Source organism: Euleptes europaea, chromosome 13, assembly GCF_029931775.1.
Source record: "Euleptes europaea isolate rEulEur1 chromosome 13, rEulEur1.hap1, whole genome shotgun sequence".
Lineage (NCBI taxonomy): Eukaryota > Metazoa > Chordata > Lepidosauria > Squamata > Sphaerodactylidae > Euleptes > Euleptes europaea.
In genome coordinates this window covers 5,891,055-5,911,230 of record NC_079324.1, presented here as the reverse complement: position 1 = coordinate 5,911,230, position 20,176 = coordinate 5,891,055, and the positions used below count along the sequence as shown (strand labels likewise).

The window sequence follows — 20,176 nt, the reverse complement described above, 5'->3', positions numbered from 1 at the left end:
TTTTTAGGCTCCTCCGCGGGCTGCTTTCTCTTCAGGACTGCCACCTCTACGACAAGACGGTCACACAGCTTCTTTGGGGTGGCGGCTTTATGGACGTTTTCCCCGCCGCAACAGTTTTCCTGCGACCTGTTCCTTATCCCCGGACATTAACTCTTCCCCTGACTGTTCTCCGCTCGCCGCCATTGCAGTCAGAAAAAGGGCGGGAGCAAGGGGGAAGACTGACAGAGGAGGACCGGGGGGACAGAGAGAAAAAATATGACGAGACAGAGGATCGGGATGTTGTAAAGGAGGAATTAGGTAAGAATAGTGCACAAAGAGAAGGCCTAGCAGCAGAGCTCTCTCTGACGCTGCTTCTCCCTCTAAGGCTGGACGAAAAACTGCAAGTTAGGGGGCAGTCCTAGCACAGGGACAGGAAGTAAAGGTCTGTGAATCCTGCCTCTTCCTGATCATAGGAACAGAATAACCCGCTCATCAGATGTCCTCGAAGCTCAGAGAGAGAATGGAGAACCACCTGCAGCAGAAGCAGAATAAAAGGAGCTACTTCCTTGCCACATTCCTGCCCAAAGAGGCCTCAAGGTCTCTTGGGACAAGCAGACCAGATTCATTCCCTTTCCTCTGTGGATTTATATTCACGCTCCATATCCTCCATTACATGTTTTTCCATCCTCTAGACCTTCTTGTACTTGCTTTCCACAAAAAAAAATTTTGGACTTGGTAGAAGTCCAACACTTCTACCAAACATTTCATACCTTGTTCTAGGACGCTGGTCATCTTCCGATTCACTGACTTCTTCACTGACTCCAGATTCATTTGCTTCTGAATTATCCGAATCCTCGCTGCTCACTTTAACAAAAAAAGGACTATCAAAATTGTTGCAGTCAGCAGTTAAATAGATGCCCCATATCTACCAACTTCTTCACACAAAGCTAGCAAAAGGCAGAATAACAGGGGAGAACAGTGCCACTTGCTGGCCATGCCTGCACTTTTAATAATGAGCCTAGACAGACAAAAGCAATTGATAACGGACTGGAAACAGATTAAAAATTAATTGTTCTAATTTAATGTAGAGTCTCAAATTGAACAAAGATACGATAAATTTTTACATAAGGGCAAAGCGACACTCTAAAAATCTGGAAGTAAACAATCTGCCTGTGTTCAAATAAGCCCTCTGAAAGACTGAATACTGATGAAAGCCAGTGTCTACCAAGCTACTTAAACACACTGAAGTTTGCAGATGCCCAGTAGGAATATTGACACTTTCTTTCTCCACAATTCCTGTAACAGATCACAAGTTGATTTTGAGCTTGTTATGCAGTTGGTCAAGAAAGCCCTCAATAAATGAATTCTTTGGACCAGGGGTCCCCAACCTTTTTGAGCCTGGGGGCATCTTTGGAATTCTGATACAGGGTGGTGGGTGCAACCAAAGTTCAAGTGCAGGGTAGAGGAGGGGTAATTTTAAAATTCACTGGAAATGAGGAGAGAGACAGAGAGAGACTAAAACCAACACTGGTGGCAGCTGTCACTGAAGCAATGTTATTTTTATCTGCACAGCCAATCAGGTTTCCAATGGCCAATCGGAAGCGGTGCTGAGCAACCTGGCACCACCCACTTTCTGAAAAAACTCAGCAGAACAAGGTGAGATGTTGGTGGGCACCACATTGGGGACCTGTTTTGGACCCTGGTCAATATTGTCAAACAAGCTTGAAGGCTGCAAGGAACTCAAAGGGACAATTTGGAAATCTGAACCTATTCCTCAAAATGGCACCTTACCAGATTCAGTAACTGTCAGGACTGGACTGGCCTGAGAACGGAGTACTGTGGTTTAGCTAACCCTAGGTGCTAACCCTAGGTCGCGACTGTTATGCTGTCATGCTAATGTTTTGAGAGTTGTATGTGTAGTCTAACTTCTGTGGGAACTGAAGGGTTGCCCTAGCAACCAGAGGTGGCCTGACTTTGTAGCCTTTCTTCTATATATACTCTATAGACTGCACCCCCATTAGATTCCTTCTAGTTTTCTGGGTTCTGCAACTTGTTGTATATTTCCAAATAAATCAGCTTTCTTAGGATTTCCTGCCTATGGAGTCTGTTTATGGATTTGTCAACAAGCTTAGAGCTTACATTAGGACTCTAATCTCTAACTTTTTTATTTTAGTTTCTTGTTTTCCCACCGTGAGTGTCTACATTCTGGCAGGGACCAGGATGTGGTTCGAGCCCGGGAGGAAACCCGTTGGCTTGCCATCCGAGAGGGTACCCAGCAGGACGCTGCTCCACTGACCCGGCTGTGGGCCAGGACAGCGGACATGGAGTCGGCTCTACAGCAGCTCCGGTGCCTCGACAGGGATTCCCCGCAGTGGAAGGAGACCTGCCAGCAGCGCAGCTTTGAGAGGGTGAGGAGTAGCAGAGATAGACTGCTGGGTTGATATCGTCATGCGGGAGAGAATGCGGCAACGGGTCTTGGAGACGAGACGTTCCTGGAGGGGCCTGGTCCCGCGCCCTTCTCCCTCCCGATGGAACAGTTTGAGAAGGCGAGCCCGGTTCGACCCCATTTGTGCCAAGAGGCTGAGCAACTTTGTGCAGCAGTAGTGGCCGATGTCTGGGCCGCCGAGTTGGCGAAGGCACTTACAGCCGCTCGAATGGTGACCGCGTTGGGAATGCAAGCCGAGGTCCCGGATGTGGGAGAAGAGGCCTGGTCCTTACCCTGAACCCACATTTTATGAACTCCCGAGAGGTCTCACGGCTCGCCGGGCGCGGCTGGCTAGAGCCGACTGCCACAGTGTGGGGACACAGTATCCCAGAGGGAGACCGTGGGGATAGGAGTACAAATTGCGATGTTCCCCAAGGTTGGCGGGTTGAAGGAGCTGGGAACAGAATGCAACTTCTGCAGTGGCAGAATCGGGACCTCACGGAGCGAATAGCCCAAATTGAGGGTCAACTGGATGTTATGTGCCGTGAGTTCGAACAGTGGCAAAGCGCTTGGCAGCTCCCTGCACAGGGTCCCATGCCAGCTCAGCCAGCGCCCGTCCAGACGACGCCAGGACGACCTGGAGCACCCCAACCGGCGCCAGGATTACCTGGGGTGCCAGGGCAACTGGGGGTGCAGCCGCCTGGAGGTTTGGGACAGCCAGGGGGGTCTCCGCCCGGAGCGGGCCCCCCCACTCCACCAGCATTTCCACCGCCCAGAGTATCGGGACAACCAGCAGTACTACCGCCTGGAGGCGGGGGGCCGCTACCCACCGCGCCGGCACTGCCAGGACCAGTACCCGTGCAACCAGTGCCAGGACTACCCGGGGCACCTCAGCCGGTGCCAGGTCCGCTAGGGTGGCCACAGCCGGGGGGGCCCGCTCCACCAACGTTTCAGCCGCCCGGAGGTGGGGGACCGCTACCCGCAACGCCGGGATTACCAGGGACGCCCCTGCAGCCGTGGCCACAACCCTTGCCTCCCCAGTTTGCCCTGCATGGGGACCTGCAAGTGACTTTCAATGGGTCTGCTTTTTACATCAAGTGGATAGCTTTATGAGGGAACAAGGACATACCTTCCCCACGGAAGACAGCCGGGTTAGATTTGTCTTGTCCCTCTTGGAAGGCAATTTGAGCGAAGTTGGGGAGGAACCCTCTATAAAAATTGGCAAACCCGAAGAACCTTTGAACTTGCTTGCGAGTTGCAGGCGGTTCCCAGTCTTTTACTGCTTGCACCTTTTCAGGGTCCATGGTTAACCCTCGATGGAAAATTAAATAGCCAAGGAAAGTCAATTGGTCTTGGTGGAACTCGCATTTCGACACTTTGGCACAGAATTGATTTGCTCTAAGGCGTTGCAGTACCTCCCATACCAGGGCAACGTGTTCTTCACAAGATTTGGAATAGATCAGGATGTCATCTAGATAAACCACCACCCCCTTAAACAGCAAGTCATGCAGGATTTCGTTAATCAGCTGCATGAAAACCCCCGGGGCGCCTTTCAACCTGAAGGGCATCACTAGGTACTCAAACATCCCAAAACAACTGGAAAAGGCAGTCAGCCGCTCATCCCCCTCCCGAATTCTCACTCGATAATACGCTTCAACCAAGTCTAGTTTGGTGAAAAGGTGTCCCTCCTTTAGCTGGCTCAATAAATCGGAGATGAGAGGCATGGGGTAGGCGTTTGTGAGGGTGACTGCATTGAGTTTGCGAAAGTCTATACAGAGCCGCAAATCACCTGTCTTCTTGCGCACAAAGAAAGCAGGAGCAGAATAGGGTGCGGTGGAAGGTCGGATGAAACCTCGAGCAAGGTTCTTGTCCAGAAACTCTCTGAGTACCGTCTTTTCTTTCGGGCTCATTGGATAAATCTTGCTTTTAGGCAACTTGCCATCCCCCACCACCTCAATAGCACAGTCCGACCAGCGATGGGGGGGCAGAACGTCACATTCTGTCACATTAAAGACGTCTGCAAAGTCCAGATACTCAGGAGGCAATTGGGAGAGGCTGGAAGCTGCTGAAACGAGGGCAGGCGTTTTAACGGCAACTTCTCGGCGGTATAGTTCACATTGTGGTTGAGCAAATTCAATTATTCGTGCCGCCCAATCAATGGAGGGGCTGTGTCCCTTAAGCCAATTCACCCCTAACACTACTGTGTAGCGTATACCCGGTACTATGGTAAAGTGGATTTGTTCCCAGTGATGGCCTATTCCCATGGCCACCCTGCCAGTGCGCCGATCCACTGCCCCCCCCCGAATACTACTGCCATCCATTTGGGCAAATTGGATGGGCTGGGGTAGACATACAGCCTTTACTTTCAGGGCTTTAAAGGTGTCCTGATTGATTAAAGTGCGCGCACACCCAGAGTCTACTAAAGCCTTAACCGATAGTTGAGGACCGCCTTTATAATGTTGCAAAATTACATCCAAGAAAACAGTCTCCTCCACATCGCTCACCATCAGCGAAGGAACGGGTCGGCTGGGAGCCGGGGTGTGCAGTGGTGCTCCATCCCCCACAGACACACATCCCCGGTTATTCAGCTGCTCCCGGGTCTCAGTTATATTCAGGTTTAATGCTGGGGAAATCCATTTCTTGTCGCCCCCTGATGAGACTGCACTGTCCCCGCCCGGGACGGCAGCATTTGTAATCCTGAACCCCGACGGGTCAGAGGACAGGTCTGTCTCTTCAACGCGGCGGCCGGTGGGGGCCGTTTGACCCGGATCGGCGGCGCCATTCCCCGGTGTGCTCTTGCGTCGGTTCCCATGTTTCCGGGGCGCGTTCTCCAGGCGAGGAGGTGGGACAGCCCGTTCCTGACGTGACGGGCAGGTCGCGGTAGAGTGGCCTCTAGCACTACAAACGAGGCAGGCTCCCTTTCGGAAACATTTGGCCCTCTCCGGGGTGGGTGTGACCTGTCTCCGTGTGATTGAGTGGCACTCTCGTGGCAGTACGACCTTGTCTTTGTCCCCCTTCCTTTGCTCTGCGCCTGACCAGGGAAAGAGATTGTCGGCGGCTTTCCACCTCTTCCACAAGCCAGATCCATTGCATATATGCCTAATACAAAATCTCAGGGTGCAGTCCCTCCCGAAAGTATTGGAGTCGGGTGGCTTCACTCCAGTCCATAATCTTGCTTGCAAGTCGTTGAAACTCATTAGCATACTCTTGGACCGATGAAGGTCCTTGGCGTAGTTGCAAAAGGGCAGTCTTTGCCTTTCCCCCCCTGAATGGGTCGTCAAAGCGCCTTCGTAGCGCTCGCATAAAGTCATTCAAACTCCGCACCGATCGGGCCCGGAGATCATACTATTGGATCATCCACTCCGCCACCGCGCCTTCCAAGAGGGACGAGACAAATCTAACCCGGCTGTCTTCTGTGGGGAAGGTATGCCCTTGTTCCCTCATAAAGCTATCCACTTGATGCAAAAAGCAGGGAAGAGTTTTATCAGACTCATCATAAGTCATTGGCAGGGCAAACGGTGGAGGTAAGGACTGTGGCCACAGTTGCATGTACGTTCCCGGTAGTCCCGGCGCTGCAGGCATCGGCCCCCACACCCCTGGGTGCGGCCCCCTTGGCTGCCGTGGCACCAAACCTCCAGGCGGCGGCACCCCCGGTTGTCCTGGCGCCCCAGGTAATCCCAGCCCTGGTTGGGGTGTTCCAGTTAGTCCTGATGCTCCCATCCGGAGCCCCTCTGGCTGGGGTAATCCTGGCTGTGGAGCTGGGGGGAGTGGAGCAGAGGCCCACTCGACCCACCTGACGATGATTGGAACAGCACTCCAGGCTGACCTGGTCGTCCAGGCGGCAGCGGGGCCAGTACAAGAGTTTGCACTTGCTGCATCTCGCCTAAGTCCTGCCACATTAAATCCACTTGATTCTGCATCCGAGCCATGTGCTCCTGCAACGCCTGGTTTTGAGTCCATAGACATTGGACTTCGTCTGTGGCCTCCCTGCTCGGAAGGTCAAAAAAGGAGGGTAACGTCCAGTCCCCCTCACCCGTGGCAGACATTGCCGGACTCTTGGGTTGCGCTCCGGATGCCTGCGCGGCCACCAGCGCCTCCAGCTTGGCGGCCCGGGCATCGACCGCTTCAGCAAACGATCGATTGATCTCTTGGCAAAAACGGGGTTGAGTAGGACCTGCCACCCCCACTCGTTCCCGCATGAGGGATAAGGGTATGGGATCGGAGCCCTCCAGGAGAGATTCGTTACCTTTGGCTGCATTCTCACTCACGCGGCAGTACCAATCCAATAGTCTGTCCCTACTGCCCCTCAAACTCTCTGCACTGCGCTGCCAGCAGGACTCCTTCCACTGCGGAGTTCGGGGACTCCTGTCTAGGCTTCGGTGTCACCTTGGATCCACCTCCACATCTGCGACCCAATGCAAGGACTCTCCCTCCAGGATGGATCGCTGGAAGTCCCTTCCCACAGCCTCCTCTCGGGCGCGCAGGGTCTGTATCCTCACCTCCTCTTGGAGGAGTTGGCGAAGCACTTCTCTGGCTGTAACTGTCCCGGGTCTCCCTTCCTGGGACGACCCGTCATCCCTCGCTCCAAGGGAACAGGTGAACTCAGCCGCTGCCGCCATGCAGAACTTATGGAAGAGGCTTCAAACTCATTTCCCCCAAAATCCAAAACAAAGAAAAGAAACAAAACGAGAATAAAGGAGGGATTAGAGTCCTAATGTAAGGTCTGAGTTCACCTGTTGAATCCCAATCACCAAATGTCCAGACTTGAATCCCAATCACCAAACGTCCAGACAGGGTATTCTAAGAGGCTGGTTTATTTGGGAAGCATAAGGTGAGTAGCAGGAACTTACAGGGAAAGCTACGAGGACTCTAATGGGGGGGGGGGGGGAAACGAGCAGGATGGAACATATACAGAAAACCAAAGGCACAGTTGGGTATCAAGCCAAGCCTGGTTCCCATGATAATTACAGTTATCACAGTAACGGAGAGCAAACAGTCATAACAACCTTCTAAATAACACAACCTTGGAGGGCAGCTGTGCTCCCGGGCTTGGAGCTCACATCCCCACAGGTTGCAGAGGAGCAACCTCCAAACGAACCCTCTGTCCCACCTTTACTGTCTTCCCCAGCAGAAGTGGCCGGAGAGCCTTCAGCCGCCCCCCACACCGCGCCTACACCAGCGGAGGAGCCCAGGTTACGGGGAGTTCGATGAATGGGGGCTGGAAGGATTACCTGACTCTTTCAAAGACACGCTTATTCGGGGTTACCAATCAGAACAGTCGTCAAACGTTTTCCCTACTGGTCTTGTCAAGCAAGGGGACTTATGGTACAAAAATGATAAATTGTATGTGCCTGAAATGTTGAGGGGGGAGGTGTTGGGTCTCGTGCATGGAGCTAAAACAGCAGGCCATTTTGGGTTTGTAAAGACATTACATTTGCTGCGCCGTCAGTTTTGGTGGGCGGGGATGCGATCAAACGTAGACTCCTTTATCCGCAGTTGCCCCATCTGTGCCACTGCCAAACATACCCCAGGGAAACCACCCGGATTGCTCCATCCCTTGGAAACCCCCAAAGGGCCATGGGAAGTAATTGCCATGGACTTTATAACGGACCTTCCTCCCAGAAAGGGGAAAACTGTACTTTGGGTGATCACGGACCTTTTTTCTAAACAGGTGTGCCCTCCACCCCGAAACTGGCCTGCCTCTTCATGTCCCATGTCTTTAAACATCATTCGTTTCCGCGCAAGGTGATCAGCGACCACAGGACTAGTTTCGTGGCTAAGTTCTGGAGAGCTTTTCTCAAGTTGGTGGGGGTGGAACAAGGATTGTCTAAGTGCCCTTCACCCCCAGACGGATAAACAAACCGAACGGGTGAATGTTGTTTTGGAATGTTATTTGCGATGCTACGTTAACTACCATCAGGATGATTGGGTAGACCTGTTGCCTTTTGCGGAGTATGCTTACAACAATTCTGTGCATCAGTCCACAGGGTTTAGTCTGTTTCACATTGTGTATGGGAGGGAATTCAAACCCATTGCCCATGTGGATGTCTCAAACGAGGAGGGGAGAACCGAAGTGGCGGAATGAGTAGATACTGTACGGACAACCTGGCCGTGGCTGGTAAAAAATTTGGAACGAGCCAAACGTGCATACAAGGCTCAGGCAGACAAACACCGGTCGCCGGGTTGGGTAAGCAAGGTGGGGGACCTGGTCTACTTGTCCACCAAAAACGTACGGTCCCTGCTTCCATGCAGAAAACTCAGCGGCAAATATATAGGACCATTTCCTATATCAAGAATCATAAATGCTGTCACAGTAGAACTCTCCTTGCCTAAGTCACTAAGGAGAGTCCACCCGGTGTTTCATGTCAGTCTTTTAAAGCAATATGTACCCTCAGCAGAGTGGCATCCTGAACCTCCTCCCGAGTTCCCGCAGATGGTGGGGGGGGGGGGAGAACACTTCGAAGTGTCCAAGATCCTGGATTCACATTTTCATCAGGGGACACTTCAATACCTGATTCGTTGAAAACACTTTGGTTCTGCTTATGATGAATGGGTGAATAGCTGGGATGTCTCCGCCCCTCGACTTGTGCGTCGCTACCATGCATCCTACCCTGACAAGCCCGCTCCGGTAGTGGTGGGGGGAGGTCTTAAGGGGGGCAGAATGTCAGGACCCGCCTGGCCTGAGAACAGAGTACTGTGGTTTAGCCAGGTGCTAACCCAAGGTTGAGACTGTTATGCTGTCATGCTAATGTTTTGAGAGTAGTATGTATAGTCTAATGTCTGAGGGAACTGAAGGGTTGCCCTAGCAACCAGAGGTGGCCTGACTTTGTAGCCTTTCTTCTATATATACGATCCTCTGTAGACTGCACCCCCATTAGAGTCCTTCTAGTTTTCTGGCTTCTGCAACTTGTTGTGTATTTCCAAATAAATCAGCTTTCTTAGGATTTCCTGCCTATGGAGTCTGTTTATGGATTTGTCAACGAGCTTAGAGCTTACAGTAACCTCTCATTGGCCTGCGCAAGATAACCCTCCCTCGTACTCCCCCCGGTTCTCCTCCTTCAAAAGGACACTTGGCTGCTTTCAACACGCCATTCCTTCGGGGCCGTATTCAGGCCATCTGGGGGGTTAATTTACATCATCATATTTTTCTGCAAACCTGTGGAATCCCTTGAGTAGCTACAGATCCTTTGCTTTGCATAGGGGTGGCCCTGCTGCTCGGCTTTCATGACCCACCAGCCAGTACACTATTAGATTTAGGTTGTGTATGCATGGGAGTTTCACCTGAGGTTCGTTGCTCACTGGACCCACATTTTCCTGTTGGGAATCTATGCATCAGCAGTCTCCAAGCTCAAATCAATTCCCCACCCCTTTAAATGCTACTTTGTAATTATCTTACTTTGTACTGTGAGAGAAAATTCCACCCCCAAAAAAATCCAATCGCTGCATAAAAAAGCACTTTAAGAACAAAAAACAAAAAATGGAGCAATCTGAAAGGGGGGGGAAATCTCAGCCTCGGTTTTAAAAAGCCTTTCTTCTGCTCAGAAAGAGCTCCCAGGAAGCAGGAATCATTTGAATCCCCACTTCTTTATATGCTGCTTTGTAACTGGCTGTGACAGAAACCAAGCATGCATGTCCCACACTTTGCCTTATGCTGGGCTGAGCTCAGGGGAGAGGGAAGAATCAGGTTAACAGAGGAACAGGAAGTCCCGGGATTTATGAGGGCTGGCAGTGAGGTCATCTCTAATGGAGGGAAAACTCATGCAGAACTCCAAGGAACAACAGAGACAGACTGGGGGCAAACGTGAGTGAAAGTACCCATGCATAAACAACCTTAGTGATTCAACAGAAAATTACAGGAAAAACAGCACATGCTGATAGCAGACAAGCTGTCTCGCAACTAGAATCTCTGAATTAAGATTTGAATAAGGATTTAGAAAACGAATAAAAACAATTATTGATGGAAATGATTTTACTCTGATTCAACACACAACGGGCATAATTTCTAACACTGGATCACCTGGTGTCATAGAGATAAAGAAGTAAGTAACAGCATGATCTCGGATTCAGTACTCTACAATTCTTCCTCTGTTGTAGTTCTGTATATAGGGATTAATTTCATTTGTTGACCAAGCACAGACAGACAACCAAATTTACTGGGGGGAAACCCTGTTCAAATTTCACATCATCCACTGCCAAATGGACAGTGTGTTGCCTATCCACACACTTCAAACATAGTACCTTTTCTTCTATTTCTGCGTTTCACTTCTTTTGCTTCTTTAGATTTCCCCTTTTTCTCTTCCTCAGATTCTCCATCACTCATTGTCAGTTTATGTCTCAGTAATCTGTGTCTGTATTTAGATTTCTTAGCCTCTTCGACATCTGAATCAGAGCTAGAGTCATCTTCCTGTTCATTCTCTTCTGTTACAGACGGGAAGAAAAAGACAGTACAAGGTCTCTCGCTTTGTCATCTGGAGAAGTAACTTACTTCAGTGTATCACAGGGAGGTGTGTCAATTTAACCCAACACTGTACCAGTTGCATTATGTCTGACTTATAAGCAAACCCAGCAGCTGTGAAACAAATGTGTCTCACTTATTTTTAACATGTTAATATTACTCTGGTGGTAAGAATTCACGCTATAGTTTAGAGGAAGTCACAGAATATTAAGCAACGCTATGAAGGTTTCATTGTCATTCAAATGATATAAGAATATAAAAACCTCCATGCTGGAACAGACTCATGGTCCATCTAATCCAGCACACAGTTTGACACAGTGGGAAACTAGTTGCCCTAGAGGCCAAAGAACAGGGCATAGAGGCCAAGGCCCTCCCCTGATGCTGTGCTCACCACTGGGTTTCAGAGGGTTATAGCCTTTACTAACTATGGCTTGTTGTTGCTGGACCTTTCCTCTTCAAATCCACCTAACCCCCTTTGAAAGCCATCTATGTGTATGGTTATCACTACATCCCCTGGCAGTGAATTCCACAATTTACTTGCTCATTGAATAAAGTAGAATGTGAGAGTGAGCAGGTGCAATGTGTTCATCACTAACTTGCCATGTGGGTTCAGTGTTTAAGGAGGTCACAGATTTTGTAATACATGTACTGTTGATACAACTATAACTAAGCACATGCTTTGACATTACAGTGGATTCAGAAAACTGTGTTGCTATCTGGAGCTTACCATTGTCACCCCGGTTTTCACTTGGCTTTGTGGTCTTCTTTTTCCCATCGTCAGACTCTTCATCAGAAGAAACATCTTCCTCAGAGGAAAGATTGGCTTTGATTTCTTCTAAAAGCATTTTCTTGGCAATTCTTTGAAGCAAGACAAAAAAAGGGATGTATTCCATTGGTTCAACAATAAAAATAGAATACATGATGAATGTTGTTGTATAGGTGGATAATGCAAGTCCTCATAGCTTAAAACTGTGCAATATTAAATGGATGGAAACAAAACACCTTGGTAACTGAAGTGCCCCTTGGTGCATTAGCCTGCTTGAGGGAGGTAATAATGTCATAACTCTTTGAGAACTCTACAGCATTTCTGTTGCAGATGTTGCCTCATTTGCTTTACCCTGTTTCATCATCCTAACTGTACATTTAGCTGAATACCAGAATCTCACATCAGTCCTGGTGGTCTCCCAATGACTAGATTTTTTAAGGGGGGCAGAAGCACTATAGGGCATAGGCTATAGGCATGACTTCAGGAGAGACTGTTGTGACACACCTCGATGACTATTATAAGCCCCTTTAGCAACCCCAAACAAGTTTTGAAGTTGCTGGGAGGGGGGCACAGAGCCCCTTTGGGCACAAAGAACAAGTTTTGTGGTACTTTTTAAAAAAATCTAGGTCACAATCTACAAGCACCTAAATGTCTCTGTCATTGGCAAACTGGCCTTTTCTCACAAGCTTAGACCCCCCCAAAAATCCGTGGTCTACCCAGAATATGCTATGTTAAAAAAATAATCTGTACTTTTAACATCACCTATTACAGTAGAAAATTGCAAGAGATTTAAGGAACAAAATGCAGATTCAAATAGCATGCTGTATTTGACAGCTGTCCAGGCAAATGCTGTCTGGCATGAAGACTTCAAAAAGAACAACTATTTGTAGAGCATTATGAAAACACCAACAACTGACGTATATTGCATGAGAAATCATTTTATGAATATTTGGAAAAGTAAGCAACTTGCTAGTTTCTACATCCTAACCTAGAACCTTGCTCAGTGCAGTCATGTCTGTTATAGGGCGTACAATGGACCGACCTGTCGAAAGACCTGCGCTGCTGCCAGGCGAGCCGAGTGCTCATTTACAATGAACTGTGGCCTGCTTGTAATTCAGCAAAAAGGAATTTACCATTTGTGAGCAATTTCAAACATGCAGAGAAGGGATCCTGTTTCAGCCCCCAGGAGTTCCTCACACTGCCACTGGATTTCGAGAATTTGCCTGTGCCTCCCCCACTCCCCGGTCTCACAAACCTCTTGGTGTGGCACAAGGATGTTGCCATGCCAAAACAGGCCAAAAAAAAAAGAGGCTAAGATTTGCATATAATACTGGGAGGCATCCAATTTGGAAGACATAAGCGTGACAAATATTCTGCATTCTTATTTTAACAGATAGAGCAAGGCAGTCAAGACTGGGGAATAAGGGCTAACATTCAGCAGAAAAGAAAATATAACTCAAAAAATGCCTATCCAATGTTAAAATAGATAAATTTTGCATTCTTGAACCAAGTAGATACATTTATTTATCTACAAGATATATTTGGGGGGAACTATTAGCAGGAAGAAATCAGGGAGGAATTGTGAGAAGAAGAATTTTAACTGGTTGATTACTTCATATGTATTCCTTCTTTTGTGATTCACTGCAAAAAGTATGGGTCTTCCTGAAAAAAAATTAACACACATTTGGCTTTTCCATTCCTCCCTACCTTGCATTTCAACCTTCTGGTCTTGTCTAGCTTTCAATGAAACATCTCCATTAGGTTTCATTTTAAAAAAATCATCATCATAAAAAACCATCATGGAATTCAAAATGTTAAGGCAGGTCTGAACAATTTGTAACCCACTAAGCGGAATGCCGGCCACCAGCTTGCAAGGTGCTGGACAAACCTCATTTTTGCTACCTCCCCAAGTAGACAGAAAATATGGGAAGCTTCATGAGCCACCGGTGAGCTTGTATATGGCTGTCTACATCCAGCTTGGCAGATCACAAGTTATGAAGACATATGTTAAGGAGCATGAACATTTGTCATGAACCACAGCAACTATAAGAAAAATACAAATCCCATCAGATAAGCAATAAAAAGTAGGATCCCAACATATATTCTTTAATTCACAATTTAGTCAGCTGAATAAACTAATTTTCTTGAAATTTTATCTCTAATCAAACAGCCCCGTAAGCAAACCATACCATTAGTTGCCATTGGCTTGGACCTAGCTCTCTGAAGGCTGAAACACAAAACGACCCTTATTTACTTACCGTGAAGGGTCCTTCTCTCTGAGGTAAGAAGGGCATCTTCTGATCTTGGGTGATTCTGATTGCTTGCCCGGGGAGGCAGGAAAAAATTCTTAACTTCCTGTTCCCCGCACGCGGGAAACCACTCCCTCAGTTTATATTCTTACCGAGCTGGATCATAGCATGAAAAAACAAGTATGAACAGGGAACAGGAGAAGAACTAGTACCAGGGAATAAGGTAAGGAACATGTGTTAAAGAACCCAGTGGCAACAGCCAAGTGGCAACAGCCTATGATTCGATTGACATATAAGAACTAAAAAGGAAACTGTCCGAATACATGAATAAATTATATGAAAAACTGTATTATATTTATTATTAATCTTCTTTTCTTGTTTTTTAGGTGCAACGTCTTCATAATCCTCTTCTGGGTGGGGAAGATGCCCTTCTTACCTCAGAGAGAAGGACCCTTCACGGTGAGTAAACAAGGGTCATTCTACACTGAGGGAAGGGCATCTTCTGATCTTGGGACCTCCAGGAGCTGTCTGTCGTCTGGGTGGGGATTATTCTGTCGCCACAAGTTGGAGAACTCTTCTTCCAAAGCCCGCATCCGCTGAGGAAAAGGAGTTTATTCTGTAGTGACGTATGAAAGTAGATATTGAGGCCCATGTGGCCACTTTACAAATATCTTCCACTGATTATTGCCTTTCAAAGGCGGCCAACGTGGATGCGCTCCTGACCGAATGTGCAGTAATGCCCTCCGGAACTGGGATGCGACTAGTCTTGTAGGCTTGCACTATGCATTGTTTAATGACTTTGCTGATGCCTGACCGAGACAGCTTGGCACCTCTGGACGAAGGAGACCAGGATACGAACAGGGCTCTGTTTTCCTGACTGATGCTGTCCGCGAAATATAGACTTTTAAGGCGCGGCGAACGTCCAGTGTATTCCACTCCTTTTCTTTTTGAGAAGATAGACATGGACAGAAGGTTGGTAAGTGTAATTCTTGCTCCCGATGAAAGGGGGTATTAACCTTAGGGATGAAGGTCGGATCTGTCCTAAGAACAACCTTGTCTTTATGGAATATGCACAAACCCCTGCTTATGGACAAGGCTCCTAGTTCCGATACTCTTCTGACAGAGGTTACCGCAATGAGGAAAAGGGTCTTCATTCGCACCGCAGTCAAAGAAGCTTTTTTTAGGGATTCGAATGGAGCTTTGGTCAAGGCTGAAAGCACCACATTCAATCTCCAAGTGGGAAATCTGTGCACTGTGGGTGGAAAGACTTGTGTTGCCCCTTTTAGGAAGGCCCTAATATGCGGATGGTTAGATAAGGTGAATCCATCCTGTTTTGGAATTACCGTCGCAATGGCTGCCACTTGCTGTTTTAGCATGGAAGCTTTTAGTCTTGGAGAAAGGAAAGAATTTGTGGTGTGTTCGGATTGAGAGGGTCTATTGACTTTCTCCTGCACCACCTAACAAATGCCTTCCAGGTACAGTTATAGATTATTTTCTTTGATGACCTGCGTGCCTCTAACATGGTTTGAGACTACTTCTGGGCTAAAGCCGTACTTCAGGAGCCGTTTCCTCTCAAGAGCCAGGCGGTCAGCCTGTACCAACCTGGATTTGAGTGATAGACGGGTCCCTGGGATAGTAGATGTGGAAGGATCAGGAGGGGCCACGGGTCCCTGATGGACAATTCATTTGGAGCCGGATACCACGGTCTGCGAGGCCAGGCTGGGGCGATCAATATTACCACTGCCCTCTCCTGCCGGATCTTCCGGATTACACGAGGTACTAGAGGTAACGGTGGAAAGGCATAAAGCCGGCCCTTCAGCCGTGGACTCAAGAGGGTGTCCGTCTGTTCCGCTTTCTGATGGTAAAATCTGGAAAAGAATCTCGGCAGCTGGTTGTTGGTGTTGGACACAAAGAGGTCCACTAGCGGATTGCCTAGTCTCTCAGTGATTTGTAGGAACACTGCTTTGTCCAGAGCCCATTCGGCTTCGTCCAGGTGTTGTCTGCTCAACCAGTCTGCCTGGTTGTTTAGATTCCCCTGATGTGTTCTGCCTTGATAGATTTGAGATGTTTCTCCGCCCACGTTAGAATGGGGACCACCTCCCGGTGGAGTCTGGACGACCTGGAACCACTTTGTTTGCTTAGGTGGGCCTTGGTGGAGATGTTGTCCGTGTGGACCAGAACATGATGACCCTTGAGGTGATGATGGAAGGCCTGCAAAGCCTTGCAGACCGCCCTGATCTCTAGCACATTTATGTGAAGCAATTTCTCCTGAGTTAGCCAGGTGCCCTGGGCCATGTGTGGACCCAGGGTGGCACCCCATCCCTCCAGGCTTGCATTGGTAAACATCTGAGTGGGTTCCTCATGAAAGAATTCCAATCCATTCATCAGGTTGCTTGGATTGGACCACCACCGAAGGCTGGAGATTACTTGTGAGTCGATGGTAACCTTCATCATCTCCTTGGCTAGGATATGTAATTGGAGTGGACGCAGAAGCGACTGGAGAGGCCTGGCATGGAATCGGGCCCAGGTCACACAAATGATGCAAGCGATCATTAGTCTTAAAAGGTGTGCCAGGACCATGAGTTGAGCGGAGGACTTCTGAGAAATCACCCTTGCTAAGTTGGAAATCTTCTGGGCTTTGTCTTCCGGGAGTGACACCATGTTGATGGCAGTATTGATAATCACTCCCAGATGAAGTAGGAGCTGCTGAGGTGTGAGGGAACTTCTGTTCCAGTTAATTAGATAGCCACATTGGGTGAGTACCTGGATGACTCTCTGGGTGTGTGTCTCGGCTAGTTCCTTGGAAGGAGCGCTTAGCAAGATGTCATCTAAATAAGGGAAGAGTTGCAGTCCCTCCTTGCGAAGATGTGCTATGAGGGTAACCAGTACTTTCGAGAACACCCAGGGGGGCTGACCCGAGACCAAAGGGAAGGGCCCGAAACTGAAAATGTCTGTCTTGGCTGGCAAAACGCAGGTATTTCCTGTGAGCTTGGTGAATCGGAAGATGCAGGTACGCCTCTGTTAAATTGATGGATGTGAGAAAGGCTCCTGGTCGAAGTGCCTCGAGAATGGACCTCAGCGTTTCCATGCGAAACTTCTTTATGATGAATCGATTTACGAATTTTAGATCCAATATTGCTCGCCAGTCCCCGTTTTTCTTGGGGACTGTGAAGAATATTGAATAGGTACCCCTGCCGCATTCTTCTAAGGGTACCGGTTCTATTGCATTTATCTGAAGGAGGCGCTGAATTGCTTGAAGGGTTCCGATTCGCTTCTCTGGCTGGTGGGACATTGGGGACTGAACGAATCTGTCTGGGGGATGACTTCTGAACTCTATGCAATATCCCGAGTGGATTAGCTGTTTTACCCAGGTATCTGGCTGAAGAGCTTCCCATTGGGACAGAAAATGCTGAAGTCGTCCCCCGATGTCCTACTGTCTGGCGTCATTGTTTGATGTTTTTGTGCTGTTTGTCTCCCCTATTGTTGTTATTGGAACCATTGCCTCTTCCAGCTGAGTTGGAGAATCTGTTGTAGCGAAAGCTGGAGCCACGAAAAAATGCTCTGCCGGAAGACCAGCTGCCTTTCATCTGGTCCTGCCTGGTCCTAGACAGGGTGCGGTGTGACCGAAAGGAAGGGAAGGATGAGGGGTTTCTCCCCTCTCCCCTCCCCGACCTCGGCATGGCCTTTTCGTCGCGGGTCTCAAATAATATTTTGTCTAAGGCATCTCCCACTAGTAGGCCCCCTTGAAACGGGTAGGCCATGACTGCACATTTAGAGTTATAGCCCGCTGACTATGCCCTAAGCCAAAGCGCCTGTCTAGTTGCCATAGACGAGGCCATAGCCCTTGCTGCAAATGTCATTGAGTCAAAATTGGTGGCTTTAATCACTCTGCTAAAGCCTTCAGCCACTTTCCTGTTCTCACTGGGGACCAGTTGAACAAGGTTCTTAAGCCAAATGAGTGAAGCCCTAGTGAATATAGATGCGGTGGCTGATGCTTGAATTGCCAGCGCTGCTGCTTCATGAGATTTTCTGCAAGTAAAATCAGCCTTCCTGTCGCATGGATCCTTAATAGTGCCCATGCCATTGTCTGGCACTAACTCAGATGATTGTAACGCAGTAATTGGGCCAACCACTAGAGGGACTTTAAGGAGATCCATGGTTTTGGCATCTAGAGTATAAAACTTCTTGACATTTGCATGAAATTGTCTATTAGAGGTGGGTTTCTCCCATTCAGATACCAAGTTTCCTGAAATAGGCTGGGAAAGGGACTGCAATGCTTTGATCTAAAATATCAGGAAAATAATCCTTATGTCCCACAGGACCTGCTTGGTCAGAGGGGTCCTCTTGTTTTCCCTGGGGAACCTTAAGATCCAGGGCCATTAATGCCTTATTAAGGAGAGATTGATAATCATCACTAGTGAAGAGTCTAGTCTTCTGGTTATCTGTGGGGGCTACTCCTTCATCCGAAGAAGCATCCCTCCCCTTCCCTGTCCTCCAAGTCAGAGCCCTGCATAATCTGAGGATGCATTGGAATTACAAGTGAAAACACCTGCTTTTCTGGCCGCCTTGGTAAGTCAGGTTCTCTGGGATCCCTCTGGGGCAGTATCACTTCCCATACAGGATTGTGAGGGCCCCGGGGCTTCTCGTTGGGCAGAGATAAGGGAGCCCTGTAAATTAACACCAGGAGTCTGTAAGCCTTGTAGAATATCTCTAAAGGCCCATCCCACTGCCTCATAAATCTCTTTCTGAATCTATTGTGACTGAGCCCCCTCCTCCCGGAACGGGTTGGGAACGCTTGCACTGACCGCGGTTCTGTGGCACTCTCTTCTCTCTCCCAATGCTCTGTCAAAGCCTGATTCAGCGTGACAGAGCAATCCCGCGGCTTCTTCATGTGGCACCGGCACCATCTTGTGTCCTCTTTGTGGTGTGCCTCCCGGCCGCTTTCTTTTGGCCATGCCTGATTCCTCCTGGCTCTCGCCTGCAGCAAGACCGCATCTGCGGCTGCCCGGCTTTGATGAGGCTTCCTCCGGGTCTATGGTGAGGTGGCCATCATCGCGCTCTCCCTCCGATAAGAAATCATCCTCCCTCTCTTGAATGGCGTCCGCCATAGCTACCGTTTAAACTAACTACTCCCCCCTTTTTTTTACGGTAGAAGGGAGGATAGAAAGATAAGACAGAGGATTAGTTAAAAGGGGGGATAACAGTAGAGGAAGGAGAGTGAAAGGACTAACAAGGAAAAGGTTTTCTAATCTAAAGAACGCAAGCGTGCCTTCCCTGGCAAGGCAGGAAAGAAAACTGAGGGAGTGGTTTCCCGCGAGCGGGGAACAGGAAGTTAAGTATTTTTTCCTGCCACACCAGGCAAGCAATCAGAATCACCCAAGATCAGAAGATGCCCTTCCCTCAGTGGAGAATGAGATGCTAATAAAAATGTAATGACTGCATAGGAAACAACAACCCATTTACCCAATGATCTGTCCTACATCTCGCACTTAAGAGACATCTAACTATATCCAATGCTAAGCCTTATGCAAAAAATGCGATACGAGGAACCTAATTTCTGACCATACCACCACCTAGAACTAATAAAACTTTGCATTAAGTTACATAAGTTTTCAGTCTCTTACATTATTAAGACCTATCAAGAAAAATGGGAGTTAATTATAACCAAAATGTTCTTGTTTCAAAAATAAATCCATTTTCCCTCTTGCAAGGAAGACATAAGTTTGAGGAAGTGCTACAAACTGGGGAAAGGGAAATACAGCCAGGTGGGTGTACCCTGGAGCCTAAAGGCCTCAGTTCTATTCAAATTATGGCCAACAACATATTGAAGTGCAGAGGACAAGAATGTAGCCAACACAATATGGCACAATCTTAATTTGGGTTGCCTTAAAATGTACTCTAGATTGCAGATGCTTGACCACATTGCTTTTGTTTTAATCACACCTTCTGTATTTTCTTCCTAGGCAAGAATGACATTTATGAAATACTTATTTATAAAAATGTGAGGAATGGTTTCTGCTGTTTCATACCAAACAAAATGGCACTCATCTGCAGTTCACGTTATCAAAGCCATGGTTCTAGGTCTTTTGTCTATGAACTTTGCCAATTAAAACATTCACATTCATGCTACCAAAGACCAACAAGCCTGAATTCACCACCTTTCAAATATCTGGCAGGACATCACCAGGGCAGCTACTGCTTTTAAATTGCCTAGAAGAAGCAGGTGGCAACTAGACATGTTGCCATCATATTAAAGCCTGCATCATGTTTAAACACATTTGAGCTTTAAATGAAGGGACTTC

At 48.2% G+C, this 20,176-nt stretch overlaps 1 protein-coding gene across 1 annotated transcript in view; it reads right to left on the bottom strand.

Moving 5' to 3' along the window:
* The window catches only part of ATRX (ATRX chromatin remodeler), a 154,008-nt gene that overhangs the window by 67,295 nt on the left and 66,537 nt on the right, over positions 1 to 20,176 (bottom strand). Inside the window, exons 11-13 of the mRNA XM_056859843.1 lie at positions 11,587 to 11,717; positions 10,643 to 10,822; positions 750 to 843 (exon numbers count right to left, since the gene is read on the bottom strand). Coding sequence (XP_056715821.1) covers positions 750 to 843; positions 10,643 to 10,822; positions 11,587 to 11,717 — 405 coding nt within the window. The remainder of the gene's footprint in view (positions 1 to 749; positions 844 to 10,642; positions 10,823 to 11,586; positions 11,718 to 20,176) is intronic.